Source organism: Myotis davidii, unplaced genomic scaffold (genome assembly GCF_000327345.1).
Source record: "Myotis davidii unplaced genomic scaffold, ASM32734v1 scaffold408, whole genome shotgun sequence".
NCBI classification, from domain to species: domain Eukaryota; kingdom Metazoa; phylum Chordata; class Mammalia; order Chiroptera; family Vespertilionidae; genus Myotis; species Myotis davidii.
In genome coordinates, this window is record NW_006299389.1 from 390,288 (window position 1) to 409,526 (window position 19,239).

At 41.6% G+C, this 19,239-nt stretch overlaps 1 protein-coding gene across 1 annotated transcript in view; it reads right to left on the bottom strand.

Moving 5' to 3' along the window:
• Positions 1 to 19,239, bottom strand: part of GLDC (glycine dehydrogenase (decarboxylating)) — an 82,292-nt gene that overhangs the window by 58,910 nt on the left and 4,143 nt on the right. The window contains exon 3 of the mRNA XM_006774841.1: positions 5,618 to 5,753. Coding sequence (XP_006774904.1) covers positions 5,618 to 5,753 — 136 coding nt within the window. The remainder of the gene's footprint in view (positions 1 to 5,617; positions 5,754 to 19,239) is intronic.

Below are 19,239 nucleotides of genomic sequence, written 5' to 3' on the forward strand. Positions count from 1 at the left end.
TGCCCGCAACCAAGGCACATGCCCCTGACCGGAATCGAACCCGGGACCCTTCAGTCCGCAGGCCGACGCTCCATCCACTGAGCCAAACCAGTCAGGGCGAATACTACTTTTTGAAAAATACTTATTCATTAAATTAATTGGGGTGATTACTTTTGATTTAAATATTATAAATAGTATAACAATGAACCACCTCATCTTTGTCTTATTTTCTTAGGACAAATTTCTAGAAGTGGAATTTTGAATCATGAGATCATTAACTTTAAGGCTTTCAGTACATATTGCCATGTTCTCTCTAGAAAGATCATACCCAATGGTACTCCCTTAACTAGTAGAGCGCTTCCCAGGTTTCCTTGTATGATCACAACCCTAAGAAGCCCTGGGTTTCAACGTTAATTCTTTAACTTGCTACGTATGAACTGGGACAAGTAACTAAAACACTCTCTACTAAATTCTCCTGGTGATCAATAGAGTTAACATCACCAATACTATATTTTCTTAGTACTCAAATAAAATTAATGTACTCTATGGTACATTTGAAAATGGTAAAATTCTGCCCAAATGTTGGTTATTTTAAAAAGTTCTTTTTGGCCTGGCAGGCGTGGCTCAGTGGTTGAAGGTTGACCTATGAATGAGGAGGTCACAGTTTGATTCCTGGTCAGGCACATGTCCGGTTGCCAGCTCCATCCCCAGTGTGGGGCGTGCAGGAGGCAGCCGATCAATGATTCTTTCTCATCACTGAGGTTTCTGTCTCTCTGTCCCTTTCCCTTCCTCTCTGAAATCAACAAAATTGTATTCTTTTTTAGATGTTTTTGGCCCTGGCTGGGTAGCTCAGTTGGTGAGAGAGTCATCCCAATACACTAAGATTGTGGGTTAGACCCCCAGTCAGGGCACATACAAGAATCAACCAATGAATGAATAAATAAGTGGAACAACAAAACAATGTTTCTCTCTCCATCTCTATCTCAAATAAAAAGAATAAATTTTAAAGAGTTATTTTCCCCCTCTGTTTTGGCCCTTAAATAAATTTAAAAAGTCAGCATAGACTTTTCCAAAAAAAATTCACTCAGAGTTCTATTCAAATACTATTACTAGATAGTTCTACTTGGGATCTATTTTTTTCCTGGACCTGCATTATATCCCATGTCAACTTTACATTCCCTGTTCTTCATCCAACTAGATCCCCAAATAAATGAGTTACTCTTCTTGGATATTCTATTCCTTGAAAGGTAGCCCTCTCCTGCCAATTCTCAAGGAAGAAACTCCAGACCTTTTTCAGACCCCAAATAATAACCAATTGCCATTAGTCTTCCTTCTGAAATCTTATATCCACCCCTTCCTCCTTTGTTGCCATAAAGCCAGCACAGTACTTAAATAGGAAATCATTGAAGATTTGTGGCTCAAGTGTATGTATTTGACTCTCCTGCCCAAATGGGACAGCTCCCCATTACCTGCTTTTGGAAACCCCAAAGCTTTCAAGCATAGTCCTCCATACCTGAGACTGTTACTCCTTCCATCACAGCCTTTGGGGTTAACTATTACCCTCTCCCCCACTCGTCCCCCAACCCCCATCCTTTGCTCAGTATTTCTCCTCTTGCTCAACCTTTATAGAAGTTCAAGCTTAGGCTGATGCTCATTAGAGAGCTTTAAAATTGTTTTCTTGCAAAGATGACAAATATATGGACCCCCTTCTTATACTTACAAACTTCTTCTATAATCTACAGGTTTTTAAACTACTAAAATAAAACAGGCATGAACGCCTTTCACAGTCATCTGTTAAAGGACTCATATCAAGCTAAGAGAAAACAAATAAACCCTCATGTGAGGATAAAAATGCTAGCGCTGGGCCTGCCATCTTGCACACACAGGTTCAGTTGCCTCAACCGTTAGGCAAAACATGGTGATTAAGACAATGTGTCTGTGATCCACAATGTCTATGTTCCAACTGACAGTTTAACTCAATTGGTTTGTGTTTCTAGATGTATTTTAATGTAAAAAAACAAACAACAAAAAAGTACTTACATATCCAAGAAGGATTTTTTTTTTCCTATTTAAATAGGATGCCTGATGTATTCAACATGCATTAATACTATTCCAAAATAATCAGTATTCTCTATGATTTTGGCTGTGGCTTTCTTTTTGAATTGAGAAAGAGAGAGATGGGAAGGGGGCGGTTTGCAGTAGAATAAACATTCATGAGATTCTCTCATTTTAATCCTGATGCCAAAGTTACACAAAACAGAAATAACCACAAAGAAAATGTAGACTTGTTTTTATATTAGCTACTGATATTATCAGCAGTCAAAAATTTGGAATAGTGGACCCCATAAAGTAAATTCTAGACCTGATGTAAATTTTCTTGCAAGAGCCCAAATGTTTGTGTTCCTTCAAGGCTATGCTCTCCATTTACTTTCACCTCACGTCACCGGAATTTGTTGGTTCCATCTCTATGGAAACCATTCAGAGGGATGGTGAAGTCCACCACCCTCATGTGCACAGCTCTCCCTATCAGTGCTGGCGAGGTGAGCAGCACCCTCTGGCTCAGATCTGCTTTCGGAGAACAGACAGGAACACTATTTAAAATGCACCCAAAAAACAGGACTGAAAAGCAAAGAACACTGCCTCCCTCTCACACTGCTGGCGGCTCCTAAAGTAAATTAACACATCAGCTCACAGCCAGGAACCAATATGGTGAATGCTCTGTATGGCCACCAAGAGCGAAGGCCGCTGGCCAGTGTTCAGACAACCGAATGCTACAGCCCGTCTGTGTGCTTATTCGTAAAGGGGAAGAAAGACTGGCCACTTGCTTTTGAAATCAAACTTGGAGTTTACCATTCAAACTTCCACCAGTACCACAGTGGAAAGATGCCCTCCGCAATGCAAATACTTTCACACACACAACAAAAGCTGAAAGACTAGATTTTTGTCATTTCTTTCCTGTCTTGTTATTCATAAAGAAACGGAGTGTGTTGTAACTAAGAGCTCTGGATGGGGATGGCAAGGCAGGAGTGATTAGGCCAACAGATCTGGCTCCTTTAATGATGGGATAGAAGTAACTGCATCCAGGACAAAGCACTCTCACCAACCAGGACTACCTGTGCATTTTTGCAAAAGCAGACAAAAGATGCAAAGGTGCTATGCTGCCCACCTATGCCATGAGCTAAATAAATGGCTTGGTCCTCAAAACTACAAGTCTGGATGTGAGGCAGCAGGTGAGGGCTGGCTGTACTGATGGCCAAACACCCTCTCTCATTACACAGAAATGAGAATACTGCTCACTCACAATTCAATTTAATTCTGACAAAATTTTATTAAATATATTTTTAAAAGTTGCAAAGTGTTCAGCAAACATTTAAGGTTTATTGCTGGGGAGTGTGCACCTGATATTTCAATAACTCATATGGAGATAAATTTCATGATTTCAAATAGGGAAGCCTACCTTCCCTTTACTAAAGTTGATTTGTTTTTAATATATGCTAACCTACAAGACAATCTGAGCCCTGGCCGGGTAGCTCAGTTTATGAGAGTATTATCTCCAGACAGTAAGGTTATGGGTTTGATCCCCAGACAGGACACATACAAGAATTAACCAATGGCCCTAGCTGGTTTGGCTCAATGGCTAGAGCGTCAGGGAGGCAGCCAATCAATGATTCTCTCTCATCATTGATGTTTCTATCTCTCTCTCCCTCTCCCTTCCTTTCTAAAAAAATCAATAAAATATATTTAAAAAAAAAGAATTAACCAATGAATATATAAATAAGTGGAACAACAAATCAATGCCTCTCTCTGTCTCTCTATCTCTCTCTCACTCCCTCTCTATCTCAAAATCAATCAATAATTTAAAAAACAACCACCAATCTCTGCATCTTACTATGAATGCCTTTCAATTGCAGAGGCCATCACTTATTCTATCCTCACATAATAACGGTCCTACTGGGTATTAAAATTACCTCATATACTAACTAAAAATAAAATCAGAGATTATCATTGCCTCCCCACACTTTCTTTTTTTAAAAAAGTAAACTTTGTTTAGCCTGGCCAGTGTTGCTCAATGGTTAAAAGTCAACCCATGCACCAAGAGGTTGCAGGTTCAATTCCCAGTCAGGGCACATGCCTGGGTTTCAGGCTTGATCTCCAGTGGGGCCTGTGCAGGAGGCAGCCGATTGATGTTTCTCTCTCATCGATGTTTCTATCTCTCTTTCTTTTCCTCTCTCTCTAAAATCAATAATAACATATTTTTAAAATAAATAAAATAAAATAAACTTTGCTTATTGAATGGAGAGAGAAATGTCGATTTGTTGTTCCACTTATTTTTGCATTCATTGGTTGATTCTTGCATGTGCCCTGACCAGGGATTGAACCCCCAACCTTGGCGTATCAGGACAACGCTCTAACTAACCAACTGAATACCTGGCCAGGGCTTGATTTGTTTCTATGCTAGGAATAAGTGCACCCAGGCCTTTGGAGACTAAGTCATCGGTGGAAATAAAGTTTCAATTCAAAGATACTGGTATATGCAATGACATTGATCCAAAAACAAGGGAAAGAAAGGCCCAGGAGTCCCCACCTTTCCCCCTCCACAGTCTGGCCGTATTTCCCAAAGGGCAGAGGAAGAGAGGCCCAAATCTGCTCCCAGGCACTTCTGGAGCCATGGTCTCTACCTATCAAAAATATCCAAGGTATTTTCTTATTTAGTATTGGAAACGGGACCTGTTTCACTCTTTACATCACATAACAAGCGACGATGGAAAATAACAAAATACTATGGAAGTGGACAGGGGAGGTTTTCCTTAGGTGTGGAGGAGACACTTTTAGTCTTGTGCAAGCAGTAGCCGCGAGAAAATGCAAGGACAAAGACAGACAGACATCACACACACACACACACACACACACACACACACACACACACACACACACACGCATACACCCTGAGGACTAGGAATGAGTGAGGGGAGAACAGAACGAGCAGCTCAGCATGCACAGCTCAGCTCCTTCTTTTATGGTTTCCACTGGAGCCTGTTCACAGGCCCCACGTGTTCTCTTTCTCTACAGAGCACTAAGTAATAAAGCTAATATTTTGATCTCCATTTACCTGACATTGCCTTTTTTTTTTTTTTTCAGTTGGTTGTGAATCTAGAATAGGAGTCAGGGAGAGACAATGGAGCCTCCTAAAATCCTGACGGAAGACAATGGACCAAGATTCTGGCTCACTGATTCTAACCTCTAAGACTGTCTATAACCCAAAATCCCAGAGTTTCCAAAGAGTAAAGCCCTCAATCTGCTCCCCTGCAGGTTTGACATCTTGCTCAGATGTCCTTACAAAGACAGAATAGGCATTAGGTCAGAGAAAGAAAGAGATTACCAGCATCCACAATTTAGAGCTCTAGGATGTTTTATGGGAATAAAAGCAGGAAGAGGCTTCTAGTTCCTCCACCTATTTGAGTAAGGAAATTTCCCGAGCCAGAGAAAGCCAGGTAAGTTCCTGGAGGTTAGAGACACCACGAGTGCAGGGGTCAGTGGATAAGTTCTGAGGCTGCCAGGGGTAGGGAATGTGGGAAAGTGGGGAGAACCATACAGATAAAATCACAATACTTCTGTTTTTCATCAAGTAACACATTACCATCCTGAGTTCTCCAGTAAGTTCCGCAAAATAGTCTGTGGCACTGAGCAGTTATAGTAGCCCATGCCAATATACGACCTCCAGACCTGGTTTCTGCTGGAAATTGCACGTAGAGTTGCAAGGATTTCATTTTCGCCTGATTGTAAGAAAGAGAAAAATGTTACAGAGAGAAAGTGTCTCAAAAGAGAGCTCTCGTTATTGTTTTAAACCCTCTTTTTGTTTGGATAGTTATATAAAGAGAACAGCTGTATGGAAAATATAAGAACTGTCTCTCCCACCGCAAACACTAAGCACCACATGCAGAAATCTGAAAAACCCCCAAACAGCACTCAATTACTCCTCAAGGTTCCTCAGAATTTGGGGGCAGGGAGCTTTTGGGTTTGTCAGAATTGCCCAGTTTTAACACTTGTCTCATTCTAGGTTTCTTCTGTCCCCTTTCAATAAAAATTCTACTTTCTCTTAGTAAAATATTGTTTTCCCTTTTAAATCGACTTATAACAACAGTTGATATAAGTCTTAACACGTGGGCTACATTTTTCTCTAAAATTGCTTTACCTTGAACACCTTTACCTTTGCGTCACTGAAAGAGTTACTTATAAAAAGCCCTTCACCCCACCATGTAAAATATTAGTTGTAATAAGAGACCCATGTGTAGTTTTAACCAGCATTCCCACTAGGATGCTTAGGTAATTAGGTAGAATATCATAAAGTTCTTGGATGGAGGTGAAACCCGCTTTGGGGTCATTCATATAATGACAACAAAATAATAATATTTTGACATCTGACATTTTTAGTACTTACCTTTTGCCAGGTATTGTACCAAATGTTTTTCATGCAGCTAGGAAACTAAGGCTTGAAGAGGATCACTCACCTATGGCTACACTACTTTTGTTGTTGTTGTTGTTAATCCTCACCCAAGGATGTTTTTCCCTTGATTTTTAGAGAGAGTGGAAGGGAGGGGGAGAGACAAGAGAAAGAGAGAGAACCATTGATGTGCCGGGAATTGAGATACATGCCCTTGACCGCAATGAAACCCAGAACCCTTCAGTCTGAAGGCTGGTGCTCTAGCCACTGAGCCAAACCAGCTAGGTCTACGCTGCTTTAAATGAAAGGATAACAACCCAATCAGTCTAATTCCAGCTTCCAGATGTTTCCCACTGGGCCAAGTTCGGACTGATAAAGGTATAGCCCTTATACTGAAAGATGCTTTCTAGATACAAGTGACCTTACATGCACTACTGCAATTTAACTGAGATTTAACTACTTAGGCAAATGTCTGGCTCCTTTAAGATCTTCTTAGGGACTCAGTCACTTAAATGGTGGAATTGGTTGATTTTATTGTTACAGTATCAGAAAAAAAAGTCTAGGTACAGGTAATCTCTAAGATGGCCAACTGGCTAAGAAGATGCTTCACATTGATTCTATCCTGCAGAACTCTGTATGAATATTATTCTCATGAATCCTTCTTTATCCTCCATGAAAACACTTTCACCCTCCATCCCACCCCTCCCCCTCCACATGCTTTCACGGGAAATAAGTTCACAACAGACTGGGTTAAGGAAAGAGAGGACAGTTTTGTAAGGATCAGTTTCATGAGTAAATATGACCCAACTACCGTATGATGGGCAATCTTGCCTTCTTCCACTGAAAGTTTAGGAAATAAAAGTGAAAGCATAAAAAAAAAAAACAGGATCTGATGAGATATGCAAGCACAGCATCCTTAGGAACAATTCTGCAAGAAATCCAACCGCTTCCCAAAGATTTCTCAGGGCTGAGTGAGTGAGAAGCCCAGTAGGAGGGGAGATTAATGAGCAATTCCTGGCAGGCACATGACTCAGCAAGGCCAGCTTCAATTAAGATCCTATGCAAGATATTCCTGTTTCATAGTATGCCATGAAGACAAAAGATCCAGCTCTCAAATAAGAACAGTCTATAAAGGGCTTGTCAAATCACAAGTTTAACCTTTGGGAGCCACAGAGTCTAGAATGATATGATTTCCCCCTACATTACAGAAAGATAATTCTATTGGTAGTATAGACAGGTCAGAGGGGAGGCCCTGGAAACAGGGAGAAATGGTAAGATACCAGCACACTAGTCCAGGAGGGAGATGGGCAAGGGAGTGTTGTGGTTGAACTGTGTCCCCTAAAATGGTACGTCGAAGCCCTATCCGCAGGAACCTGTGAATGGGACCTCATTTGGAAATAGGGTTTCACTGATATAATCCAGTTGAGATGAAATTGTGCTGTGTTAGAGTCAGTCCTAATTCAATGACCAGTGTCCTTACCAGAAATGAGGAATTTGGACGCAGAGCACACATACAAGGAGAGCACCACGTGATGGCAGAACGCTATAGGATCAGCAAGCCTTGCTTCTCAAGCTTGACTTTTCCTGTTATACCTCTTGAGTGATTAAAAGTTTTTGTTTTTGTTATAAAATAAATAAGCCACAGGCATGTAATGTACAGCACAGAGAAAATAGTCACCAACGTGGTAATAGGCCACATACCTGGATTATGGGTTCGATCCCAGTCAGGGAATATACAGAAGGCAACTAATCGATGTTTCTCTCTCATCTCTCATCTCTCTCTCTCTCTCCCCAAGCATATACTTCGGTGAGGATTTAAAACATAATAACATCATAATAACTTTGCAAGGTGGCAGGTAGTTACTAGACTTATTGTGATCACTTTATAAGGTACATAAATGTTGAATATGTCATATACCTGAAACTCATGTAATATTGTACATCAACTATATTTTAATAAAATTAAAATTTTTTAAAGTTTTTTTTAACTCTTTAAAAGGTTGGATTGTAGCAAGTGAGTTAATGGAAACAGTAAAATAAATGAATCCCCAGAGGCACCAGGAGATGGCTGCCCTGGACTCAGTACAGCCCCTCTGCTCCTAAGATCTTCCCCCTGGAACTCTCTCAGCTGGAAACATCTGTGTCTGTATTGATCATTTTTAGGTTTCCATGTATTATCTATCATTATTTTGTTCTTCATTTATGCCAGTTGGCCTTTTAAAATTTTCAAGTATTTCATTCAAGTGCATAAAACATCAGCGGCTTCTGTGAGGGGAATGCTGATATGTATACGGACACTAGTAAACTCTCAACTAGAATGAAGGAGGAATCTGATGTTTCCTTTTGCAAGAAAATGCATTCTCTCATCTCTCCCAGTGGGGCTGTCCAGGCAGAACCCCAGTGAGAGCCTCTGCTACAGCCCAGTTCCTTCCTCTTTCCTTCAGCAGCCTCCTGCCACCCAGGCCCTGGTCCTGTCCGGCCATATACCTTCAACAGTCAGGAAGAGAAGACCTCCAACCAGACCAGCCAGGAGCCCACTGGCACCTTCCCCATCAGCTCAGATACATACCAGCATCCCTTACAGCTGCCACTATGCCTTACACAGGAATGAAACCCTTGAACGAATTTAAAAGCTAATTGGCATAGATGAAGAGTAAAATAGTTAATTACAGCTAAGGCCCAGAAGCACAAATACTATATGGTCCAACTTGAGACACAAAAGTCCCTAATCTTGCAACACATATACTCTAGTTCCTACAGGACCAAACTCCCCAAGTACCAGAGAGCTCTGCCTTCCCCTAGCTTGGGGCTATTCTGAATATTCCCTACTGGCCCCAATTAAGCTTGGTCTTTTTTTTCCCACATGCTGATAATATGGCTTTATTTGGCTTAGCTTGGTCTTTACAACCAATTTTACCTTCTGCTGGGAACAAAGGGAGTTAATGGAATGAGCAGTCCTCTGTACACCAAGCTAATGGACACTCCTGAGCGTAGGGTAGGTACTTGGTCATGCTTCTGAAAGTGAGAATGGTGTGAGAAGCCCTTCCCATCCACTCATCCATTGCTCATGACCAAACTTTCTAGCAGAGAGTTAAGCTGCTTCTTACTGTGATAAAATCAAGGCCTCGGGCTTTACCTATCACATATCATGAAAACATTTCCCAAACACACAGCGTAGTATCTGCATTGTTTGTTCACTGGAGGCCGTTTCTCATGTCCACTAATGAAATCTCACTTTTGGCTCATTGGGCAGAAGAGCCAACCCAGTGTATTTAGGAGCCCAGAGTTTGAATTCCTATGTTAAATGATGCCAACAGACATGGAGAAAAGGAAGAAGAGGGGAAAGTCCTCTTCATCAGAGACCTACCTGAAAAACCTATCTGAAATGGAACACAGCAAGACCAGTCTCTCAGAGCAAGTTTGTGGGTATAATTCGTCTAAATAGAAGCCCCAGTCTTAGCCAGGCAATATCCACCACTGCACTTCACAGTACATGTAGATTCCTTTCTCCCTTGGAGAACAATTCTTTTCTAGAAAAAAAAGTGTGGGATCTGGATCCAAAGTGGTAACCTTTCCCCCTACATAGTAAGAGAAGCATTATAAAAAGGCAATTGTGTCATCTCAAGCCCAGGCAGCGCAAGGAAATTTGTGTGGACAAAGAGGAGAAAGGAAAGGCTTCATATTTCCCCCAGAGCAAACCCCATAGCACATTCCTCACACTTTTCCTTCCCACTTAACAGCTTCCTCCTATAAACAGGCCCAATTCCTGTAACTCTCTCTTCCTTGTGGATGTCAGTGAAACTGAGGTTGGGGAGGGGTTGAAACAGAATGAGAAAGGGAGTATCCTTTAAAAAAAATCATAAACAGCTGGGCTGGTTCAACTTAGTGGTTGAGTGTCGACATCTACCTATGAACCAGGAGGTCACAGTTCAATTCCCAGCCAGGGCAGATGCCTGGGTTGTAGGCTCAATCCCCAGTATGGGGCATGCAGGAGGTCTCTCTCATCATTGATGTTTCTATTTCTCTCCCTCACCTTTCCTCTCTGAAATAAGTACAAATATTTTTAAAAAAATACAAACTCAAATACAGAGATAAAATTGATGGTTCCCAGAGGGGAGGGGGGTTGAGGGACAAGGTGAAAAAGGTGAAGGGATTAAGAAGTACACATTGGTAGTTACAAAATAATCAGGGGAATATAATATATAGCATAAAAAATAATATTGTTATAACTATGTATGGTGCCAGGTGGGTACTGGAAATATGGGCGGGCACTCTGTAAAGTGTATGATTGCATAACCACTATGTACATCTGAAACAAAAGCAAAATAAAACTGAATGTACACTGCAATTTAAAAATAAAAAATTTTAAATGTATAAAGATACTGTCATTCCCCAGATGCCTGCCTGGCAAGCCTGGCAGGGCAGCCAGGCCAGACGCTGTATATTATTGTGCACTCCACGCCATGAAAACCCTCAAGCTACCCATCAGGAATCTCAGCAGTAAGTGCTTTCCTGGTGGAAAAATAAAACGCCTGCTTCTGATCCCTCGGAACATTGCATAATGCCCTTCCCCTAATGTACCAAGAACAGAGTGCATTGCCCTCGGCACCACTCCAGAAAAATCCGAAGGTGGGTCTCACACTGTCCCTACTTCTTAGAATTCAGAAGAAATGCTTCCTCCTTATATAATTCCACATAAGAGCCTATTCAATAGTGACTCCTTCATCACTTTCACCTAAAATATCAAGGAGAACTTTGTACCAACTGCTCCACCACATGAATACTTTCTAACAGGAATAAGCCGATTTAACTGTTAAATACTCAATACACTCATGGGCTAGGTTCCAATTTCCCATATAAATGAATTTTGACAAGAACTGGAAAAATATCGTCAGAATGGATAGGCAGGCTGGGTCAAGTTACCTGCTATACCTAAACACACATGTCTACACACTGTTTCCCACCCTTAACCCATTTCCCTAAACACATTATGATTATTTTTGCCCTAATCCTGTCAGGCTCTTCCCCATCTTCTTGCTCAGCCAATTAATACCCCACCTCTCCCAGCCCCAAATGATCCACAGGAATTAGACTCCTTGGCCAGGCACCTCATGGTAAAAGGAGCTGAGGAACTGCCAAACTGTTTCTGATGACTCCTTGGTCCCTCCTCTCCAAAGAAGTGCACAGTCCCTGCAGCTATTCCTGCTCTCTCAAAAGACACACCAACTCTGTATATTTGAACCAGCTGTAGGAAAACCAAGACAGCACCCCACAGTGGGGAAGCTGGAATGAGGGGCACCATGTTGGTTATTAACTCTCTGAACTTGGGTCACGCTGCTTTCTGTGGGAGGCCTCCTCCATTGCCTCTCTTTATTCAAGCTATGAAAATAGTTTCAAGAAACATTACAATTCATAATATTTATCTGGAACACTAGTTGACCTACATAACTGGTCAAAAGATCAGCTTGAAATGAGGATCAGGGTGGAAGTCCTGGAGTATTTGTTTTTCTTCTTTGCTGCCCTGTGGGTACATTTTTATGGCCAGCAGAGCAAGAACAAAAAGGGAAGAATATGTTCTAACAGTCCAACTCAAGCAATCTAACACACTTGCAGAAAAAAGATATTATTTTATAGATCAAAGAATAAGCCTATGGAGAAATCTGTAGTCCATCCTAGAATCTCAACTACTAAATTATAATCTCTGTGTGGGCAGAGGCATAGTGGGTTGCTATACACATAGTAGGTCCTCAGGAAATACTCGTGAGTCAAGGTGTTGTAATGAAAATGCACTTAAACTCCCACATACAGCTAGCTCAATATTCATAACAACTGACCCATCACAGAATCCATGATGGCAAATCAATGCACAAATTGTTCTCATGTCCCTAAAAGCATGAGTGTCAGAGAAACATTTATAAATGGAAACTTGCAGCTATTAAGCAAGTTCTGTGAAATAATGCGGTGCCTACAATAATTATGGATTTTCCAAAATTGTTTCCTTATTATCTAATTAATTAGTATGTTGATAATATACTAGTAGACATAGAGAATCCTTATTAAAATTCCCAGTTTGCATTTTTAGAGAAATACTTTGGGTTTCATAAGTAAAACAAACCTAATAAGTCAAAATGAGATGAGCTATTCACACATCACATGATGGAGACTTATTAAATCAAGGTCCAGTGCTATTCGGGGGGGTGGAAAGAGTACACAAAGAGTAGAAGCCAAAACATTGACCTCCCCGAAAGCAGCTTGCAACCTTTGTAGGCTAACACCTGACTCAAAGCTCCTGAATTCACTCAGAGAAGGGGGTCACTGAGCTTCCATCTTGGTGGACTGTCCTTATGTCTTCAAAACCCTAAGAAAGGTCCAGAAAATGGCACTGGGACCCACAACCCCCTTCCTGAACATTTATCATCCAGCCTCTTGCATTACTCCATCTCAGACTGCTCTGTCTCCCTCCTTTTATATGCTCCATTCCCCAACATCCTGGCTTCCACTTTCTTCGCCATACTCCATCCGTAGGAAATCTCACCCATGCCCATGAATTCATTCACAAGACTCACTGCACCTGTAACTCCACCTCTTATCTCTCTCTTAAGCTCTAGACTCATATTTCCAACTATTGCTTCAACTTTTCCAGATCATGTTCCATGAGCACCTCCAACTCAATTCTGCTCAAATTCTTGATCTTGCCTTCCTCCGGGACCGTCTTCTCCCTAGTCCTTCTCCGTTGATGACATCACCATCACCCCAACACACTCAGCCGAGAAAGTGACTGACAGCCCCACCTGCTGCTCCTCTGGATCAAGCACCATATTTGTACAGAAACCATACTTCCATAGGCTGCTCCCAGCCAATTACTAAGCCCAGCAGGAGAACTAATGCTGATCCATTACTGCAAGCCGTGACTCCCATTCGGGCTCACCAAACTTTCTTATATCTGTGCTGCAGTCTAAAATTTTTCCTACATAATCCTCCTTCCATCTGTCTCCTCTCCTTCCACCAAGGTCAGAACTACATCACAATCTAAAGGCTCCCCTGCCTTCTCCTGCTCCCTCCCCCCCCCCAATAAATTTCTTATATATCTAATGCTGTCTTGATGACTGCTTCATGGTAGACCTGAACTAATTCGCATTTAACATCTCACCTATAAATTCTCCAGCAATCTCTGTTTGCCTCCTTGTCTCCAACCTCAGAGGCACTCTGCAAAGCACAGAACTATTGTGTTGAATTGTGTCATTTCTCTCTGTAATAATTGTTAATGTTTCCCCATTATGTAGAAGACAAATCTCTTTTTAAATTGAAGACAAATCTCTTATCAGGTTCTGAGCCCCCCATACCTTACTTTCCATGCCTCTTTGTAGCCTACTGTTCTATACACAATCTGTCAAATAACCATATATGTCCAATTCCATGCCTCTGCTCATGTCATACCCTCAGCCAAACCGTTCCTCTTATTTGCAGAACTATCTATCTCCCTATCACTTGTAACCTACACTTACTCAGGGATCATATCTTTACCATCCTTTACCTCTCAGTAAATGAAGAATAAAAGCAGATAGAGGAAGCTGTGAAAATAGATTTGGTAATAGCTTGTAACTCAATGGTGATGAAGCTGGGTAGGCTAGAGCATTTAGTATATGGGTAAATGCTCCTATCCACCTTAATACTAGTAGTCCTCAAGAGTAACACTGTATTTACAATACAGTATAATTGACTTCATTTTGAGAGCAAATGTATTTTTTAAAGTTAGATAAAACATTGTAATTTAACACAGGAAGTGTGCTAATTTAGATGAATGTGGTAGTTTTTTTAAAAATGTCTTCAAAGGATTTTTAGGGCAGTGAAACTATTCTGGATGATGCTATACTGGTCATACATGTCATTATACGTTTGTCCAAACTCAAAGATTGTACAACACCAAGAGTGAACCCTAATGTAAACTATGGACGTTAGGTGATAATGTGTCAATGTAGGCCCATCAGTTGAAATAAATGTACCACATGATTAGAGGGTTGGGACTTTCAGCCCCTCCCACAGACCTCTGGGAACGGGAAGAAGGGAAAGGTTCAGATGAAGCTCTAGAACAAAAAAATTGATGAGTTTCTGGGATGGTTGCTGGGAGGGTGGCCCACCTCCAGAGGACAGAAGCTCCTGTGCTCAGGATCCTTCTGGGTCTCACCCTATGTGCCTCACCATTTGGGTGTCCACAGGTATTCTGAATAATATCATTTATAATAAACTGGTAAACTTCAGATGTTTATCTGAGTTCTGCGAGCCACTCCAGCAAATTAACCAAACCCAAGGAGTGAGTCATGAAAACCTTCAATTTATAGCTTGTTGGTCAGAAGCATGGGTGACATCCTGGACTTGCTATTGACATCTGAAGTAGGGGCAGCCTTGGGAACTGAGTCTTTAATCTATGAGATCTGATGCTATCTCCAGGTAGATAATGTCAGAATTGAGTTCAATTGTAGGACACCAGTGAGTGTCCATAAGAATTGCTTGGTGGTACTGGAAAACACTCCAGAATCCCCAAATGATTATAACATAATTATTCTGATAAGATTAAATCAAAGATGGGACTACAACAATACTCATGCTCCCATAATTATACTTTTTGCACATTGCATTTTGCCATTTTCTTTTTCAGAGCAAAGGTACTACCTTTATTTCTTTGAGTCTTTTTCTTCTTATAATACATGCACACACAAAATCATCAATGTAAAGATATTGTCCTTGCTTCTTACAGAAAAAAGTTATATTTCAATTCTTTACATAGTTTCAGAAATCCCAGTTGTTTCTATTCAATTTCACATAATTTCTGAACACTCACAGCATTTTTTCCATAGTTCTCATGGGCTTGAGACTTTTTAACTTTCTGACTTAATTTATTACAAAGGTAAGATGTAAGCTCCTTGGGGATAGTGATTTTATATATATATCTCAGAGTACCTTGCACAAAGCAAATGGCCAATAAACATTTAACCATTAGGCAACAGATTGACTAAAGTTATCAGTCAGATCTTCAGGGATCTGCCTACCAGGAATTAATGACAAAAACATAAGGACTCTACTGTGAGAGAATGAATTACACAGACAGTGGCCAGACCATATATAACCATAGAATGTACATCCTGCGGCAACCTACCTTACCTACAATAAAGAAGCCAACCCCCTTACCTACAATAAACCACCCCAGAAGCCAGCCTGCTATAAGTTAGACTTGCAGAATGACAATCCAGGAAACTGCACAGTAACTTCTGTAATAATCGGCCCCAAATGGCTACGATTAATAACTGACAGCTTCCTTAATTGTAATCCCTGCTTCCAATTTAGGACCAACCAGACAAAGTGAAATATGCAACCCTAACCAAGCACATAGGAAGTCCTGCTTCTAATTACCCTACCTGTAGCTTCTCCATGCCAACAGCCTTCAAAAAGGTAACACCTTAAGCCTTTCCTTTACTCCACAAGGTGGCTTACCCACTCCTCCACCAAAACAGAAGGCTAACTCCTACAGCAGGTTCAGAATAAATAATGTTTGCTTTCACCATTTGGTTGATCTTTGCTTATTTCCACAATTGTGGAAATTCATATTCAACTAGGATGATTCCACTTGGAATTCCAATAGGAATTGAAAATGAAATACTAATTTAAGCTGGAACTGAAGGAGTAAGGAATGCCCAAGGGAGAGCTTTGTCATAGACTGAGGAGCCTATAGGCAGGGCCTGATAACAGACATCATTTGGTTGGAAGACAACTGTCAGCCACAGCCTGGAGAACAGCTGTCCAGCTATCTAGGTGCCGTTGGGGTCAGTTCAGGTGAGTGCCCAACACCACTGGGGTGACAGAGTAACCACCTCAGCTGCATTACACAACACCTCCTCTCTCCGCTCCCTGCGGTTAGAGTATCATCCTGACATGCCAAGGTTCAGGCCCCAGTTAGGGCACATACAAGAAGCAACCAATGAATGCATAAATAAGTGAAACAACAAACCAATGTGTTTCTCTCTCCCATCCTCTCCCAAATAATTAAAAAAAAAAATCACTCTAGGACCTAGAGTCTAAGTGATGTAATGTAGAACATTAAGTTTCCACAAGTCTCAGAGGCCCGGTTCTGGTTGACCAACTTGAACATTTAGTTTCTTCTCTCTTCCTAAGCATACCCATGCCCACAATAAGCAAAGTGCAATTTTGTGTAAACTTTAAACCCTGCAGCATCTGTGAAATTACGGACTAGTTCAGTAATTTCAGTTCAGAGATGATCTCCCTGAAAGTACTACACGGTGAGGCATGCCATAGCTGAAAGTCATTGGCTTCAACTTTAAAGTACTTCTAAATTTTGTATTAATTACAAAATAAAACATGGTTATTGTAGAAAATCTAGAAAAAGCAGAGTAACAAAAAGAAAGCTAAAATCATCCATAATGACTATCAAGAGAAACAAATGTTCCATCCTTTTTTCCCCCCCTTATGTATGTGGATGAGGGAGGGGGGGATTCACTAAATAGGATGAAACTGATAGGGCTTTGAACTGAGTAGCTTTACGTATTTCTCTAAATATGACTTACTGAGAAGCCAATTGATAATCAAAGTTTTCTTTCAAGGCACTTCCTGAAGTGCCCAAGGGTAGAGAAGATCCTACATGACAGGTGAACCATTTGTACTTCCCTGATTCTGTCAGGACGCTCTGCCCTGTACATGCTGGTCCCTCTGCCTGCAGCAGCCTCTCCCAGCCTTGTCCAGCAGAGCATCACTGCCCATCCTTCAAGACCTAGCCCCAGTCCTGCACCCTGGCAGCAGGAGGTGTCCCATACCTGTGCTCTCAGCACGCCACTCCATTTCCATAGGGCAGTTGGCAAATGGCAGTGATTCCAGTGTGACTGGATTTGTGCACATCCATAAACTGGATACTTCGGAGAGTCAGGACAGAAATTTTCTAGTTTATACACCCACCCGCTTGCAGAGGACACAATGAAGACAGGGTAGACAAGGTGGTTGGAGTGTGGACAGTGGAGCTAGTTTGCCTGGGTTAGGTTGAATTTTGTCTTCACTGCTTACCAGCTGTAACCTTGGGCAAGTTGCGTGTCCTTTGTATTCCATGGGTTCTTCTTTAAAACAGAGGTGGAAATGGTATTTGCCTCACAGGTCAATAAGGATTAAATTAACACATGAAAGTACTTTACAAGGTACCCAGTACAGGGTAAGCACTACATAAACTCTTGAAATTATTAAGTTAGTCATAAGAGCTAACCCACATATCTCCATGCTGCTTATAGTTCTCATAATCATTTTACTCAGTTATGAGGGCACTGAGGACTCATAACTAGCTCTTACTAGTTTTCTCTGTACATGGTGAACAAATATGTGGTCCAGATTCCTCTCTGACTACAATAGAACACAGGCATTCATGTGGAACCAAGTTTGGATAACGCTGCCTCACTATTAAATAGAAATGCTACTATTGGACCAATTTGCTCACCCTATGTGGAGAATATTCATTACCCAAGAAACAAGTTCTGCTGCAGAGGTAGTCTGCTTCAGGACAAGGGGAAGACTCCGGACCATGCAATATTTTCTGAGTCAGCTCAGACCAACCAGATGAAACTAGGCTCAAATCTCATAGAAGGTGCTGGGTTTAAAGTTTACACATAAGTCTCCAATTACTTATCAAAAGTGTACTTCCACCCTGACCGGTTTGGCTCAGTGGGTAGAGCATCAGCCTGCGACTCAAGGGTCCCAGGTTCGATTCCGGTCAAGGGCATGTACCTTAGTTGCAGGCTCATACCCAGTAGGGAGTGTGCAGGAGGCAGCTGATCAATGTTTCTAACTATCCCTCTCCCTTCCTCTCTGTAAAAAATCAATAAAATATATTCTTTTTAAAAAAGTGTAATTCCGCCCTAGCTGGTTTGGCTCAGTGGATAGAAGGTTGGCCTGCGGACTGAAGGGTCCCGGGTTTGATTCTGGTCAAGAGCAGATGCCTGGGTTGTGGACTCCATCCCCAGTAGGGGGCATGCAGGAAGCAGCCAATCAATGATTGTTTCTCATCACTGATGTTTCTATCTCTCTCTTCCTCTCCCTTCCTCTCTGTAAAAAATCAATAAAATATATTCTTTTAAAAAAAGTGTAATTCCGCCCTAGCTGATTTGGCTCAGTGGATAGAAGGTTGGCCTGCGGACTGAAGGGTCCCGGGTTTGATTCTGGTCAAGGGCATATGCCTGGGTTGTGGGCTCCATCCCCAGTAGGGGGCATGCAGGAAGCAGCCAATCAATGATTGTTTCTCATCACTGATGTTTCTATCTCTCTCTTCCTCTCCCTTCCTCTCTGAAATCAATAAAAACGTATTTTTTTAAAAAAGTGTGCTTCAAATCCTGGCCAGTGTGACTTAGTTGGTTGAAGCATTGTCCTGTACATCAAAAGTATGCCCAAGGGAGAGCTTTGTCATAGACTGAGGAGCCTATAGGCAGGGCCTGATAACAGACATCATTTGGTTGGAAGACAACTGTCAGCCACAGCCTGGAGAACAGCTGTCCAGCTATCTAGGTGCCGTTGGGGTCAGTTCAGGTGAGTGCCCAACACCACTGGGGTGACAGAGTAACCACCTCAGCTGCATTACACAACACCTCCTCTCTCTGCTCACTGCCCTCCATTAAAAATTACTCTAAGTGTCCTGGCTGGGTAGCTCAGTTGGTTAGAGTATCATCCTGACATGCCAAGGTTCAGGCCCCAGTTAGGGCACATACAAGAAGCAACCAATGAATGCATAAATAAGTGAAACAACAAACCAATGTGTTTCTCTCTCCCATCCTCTC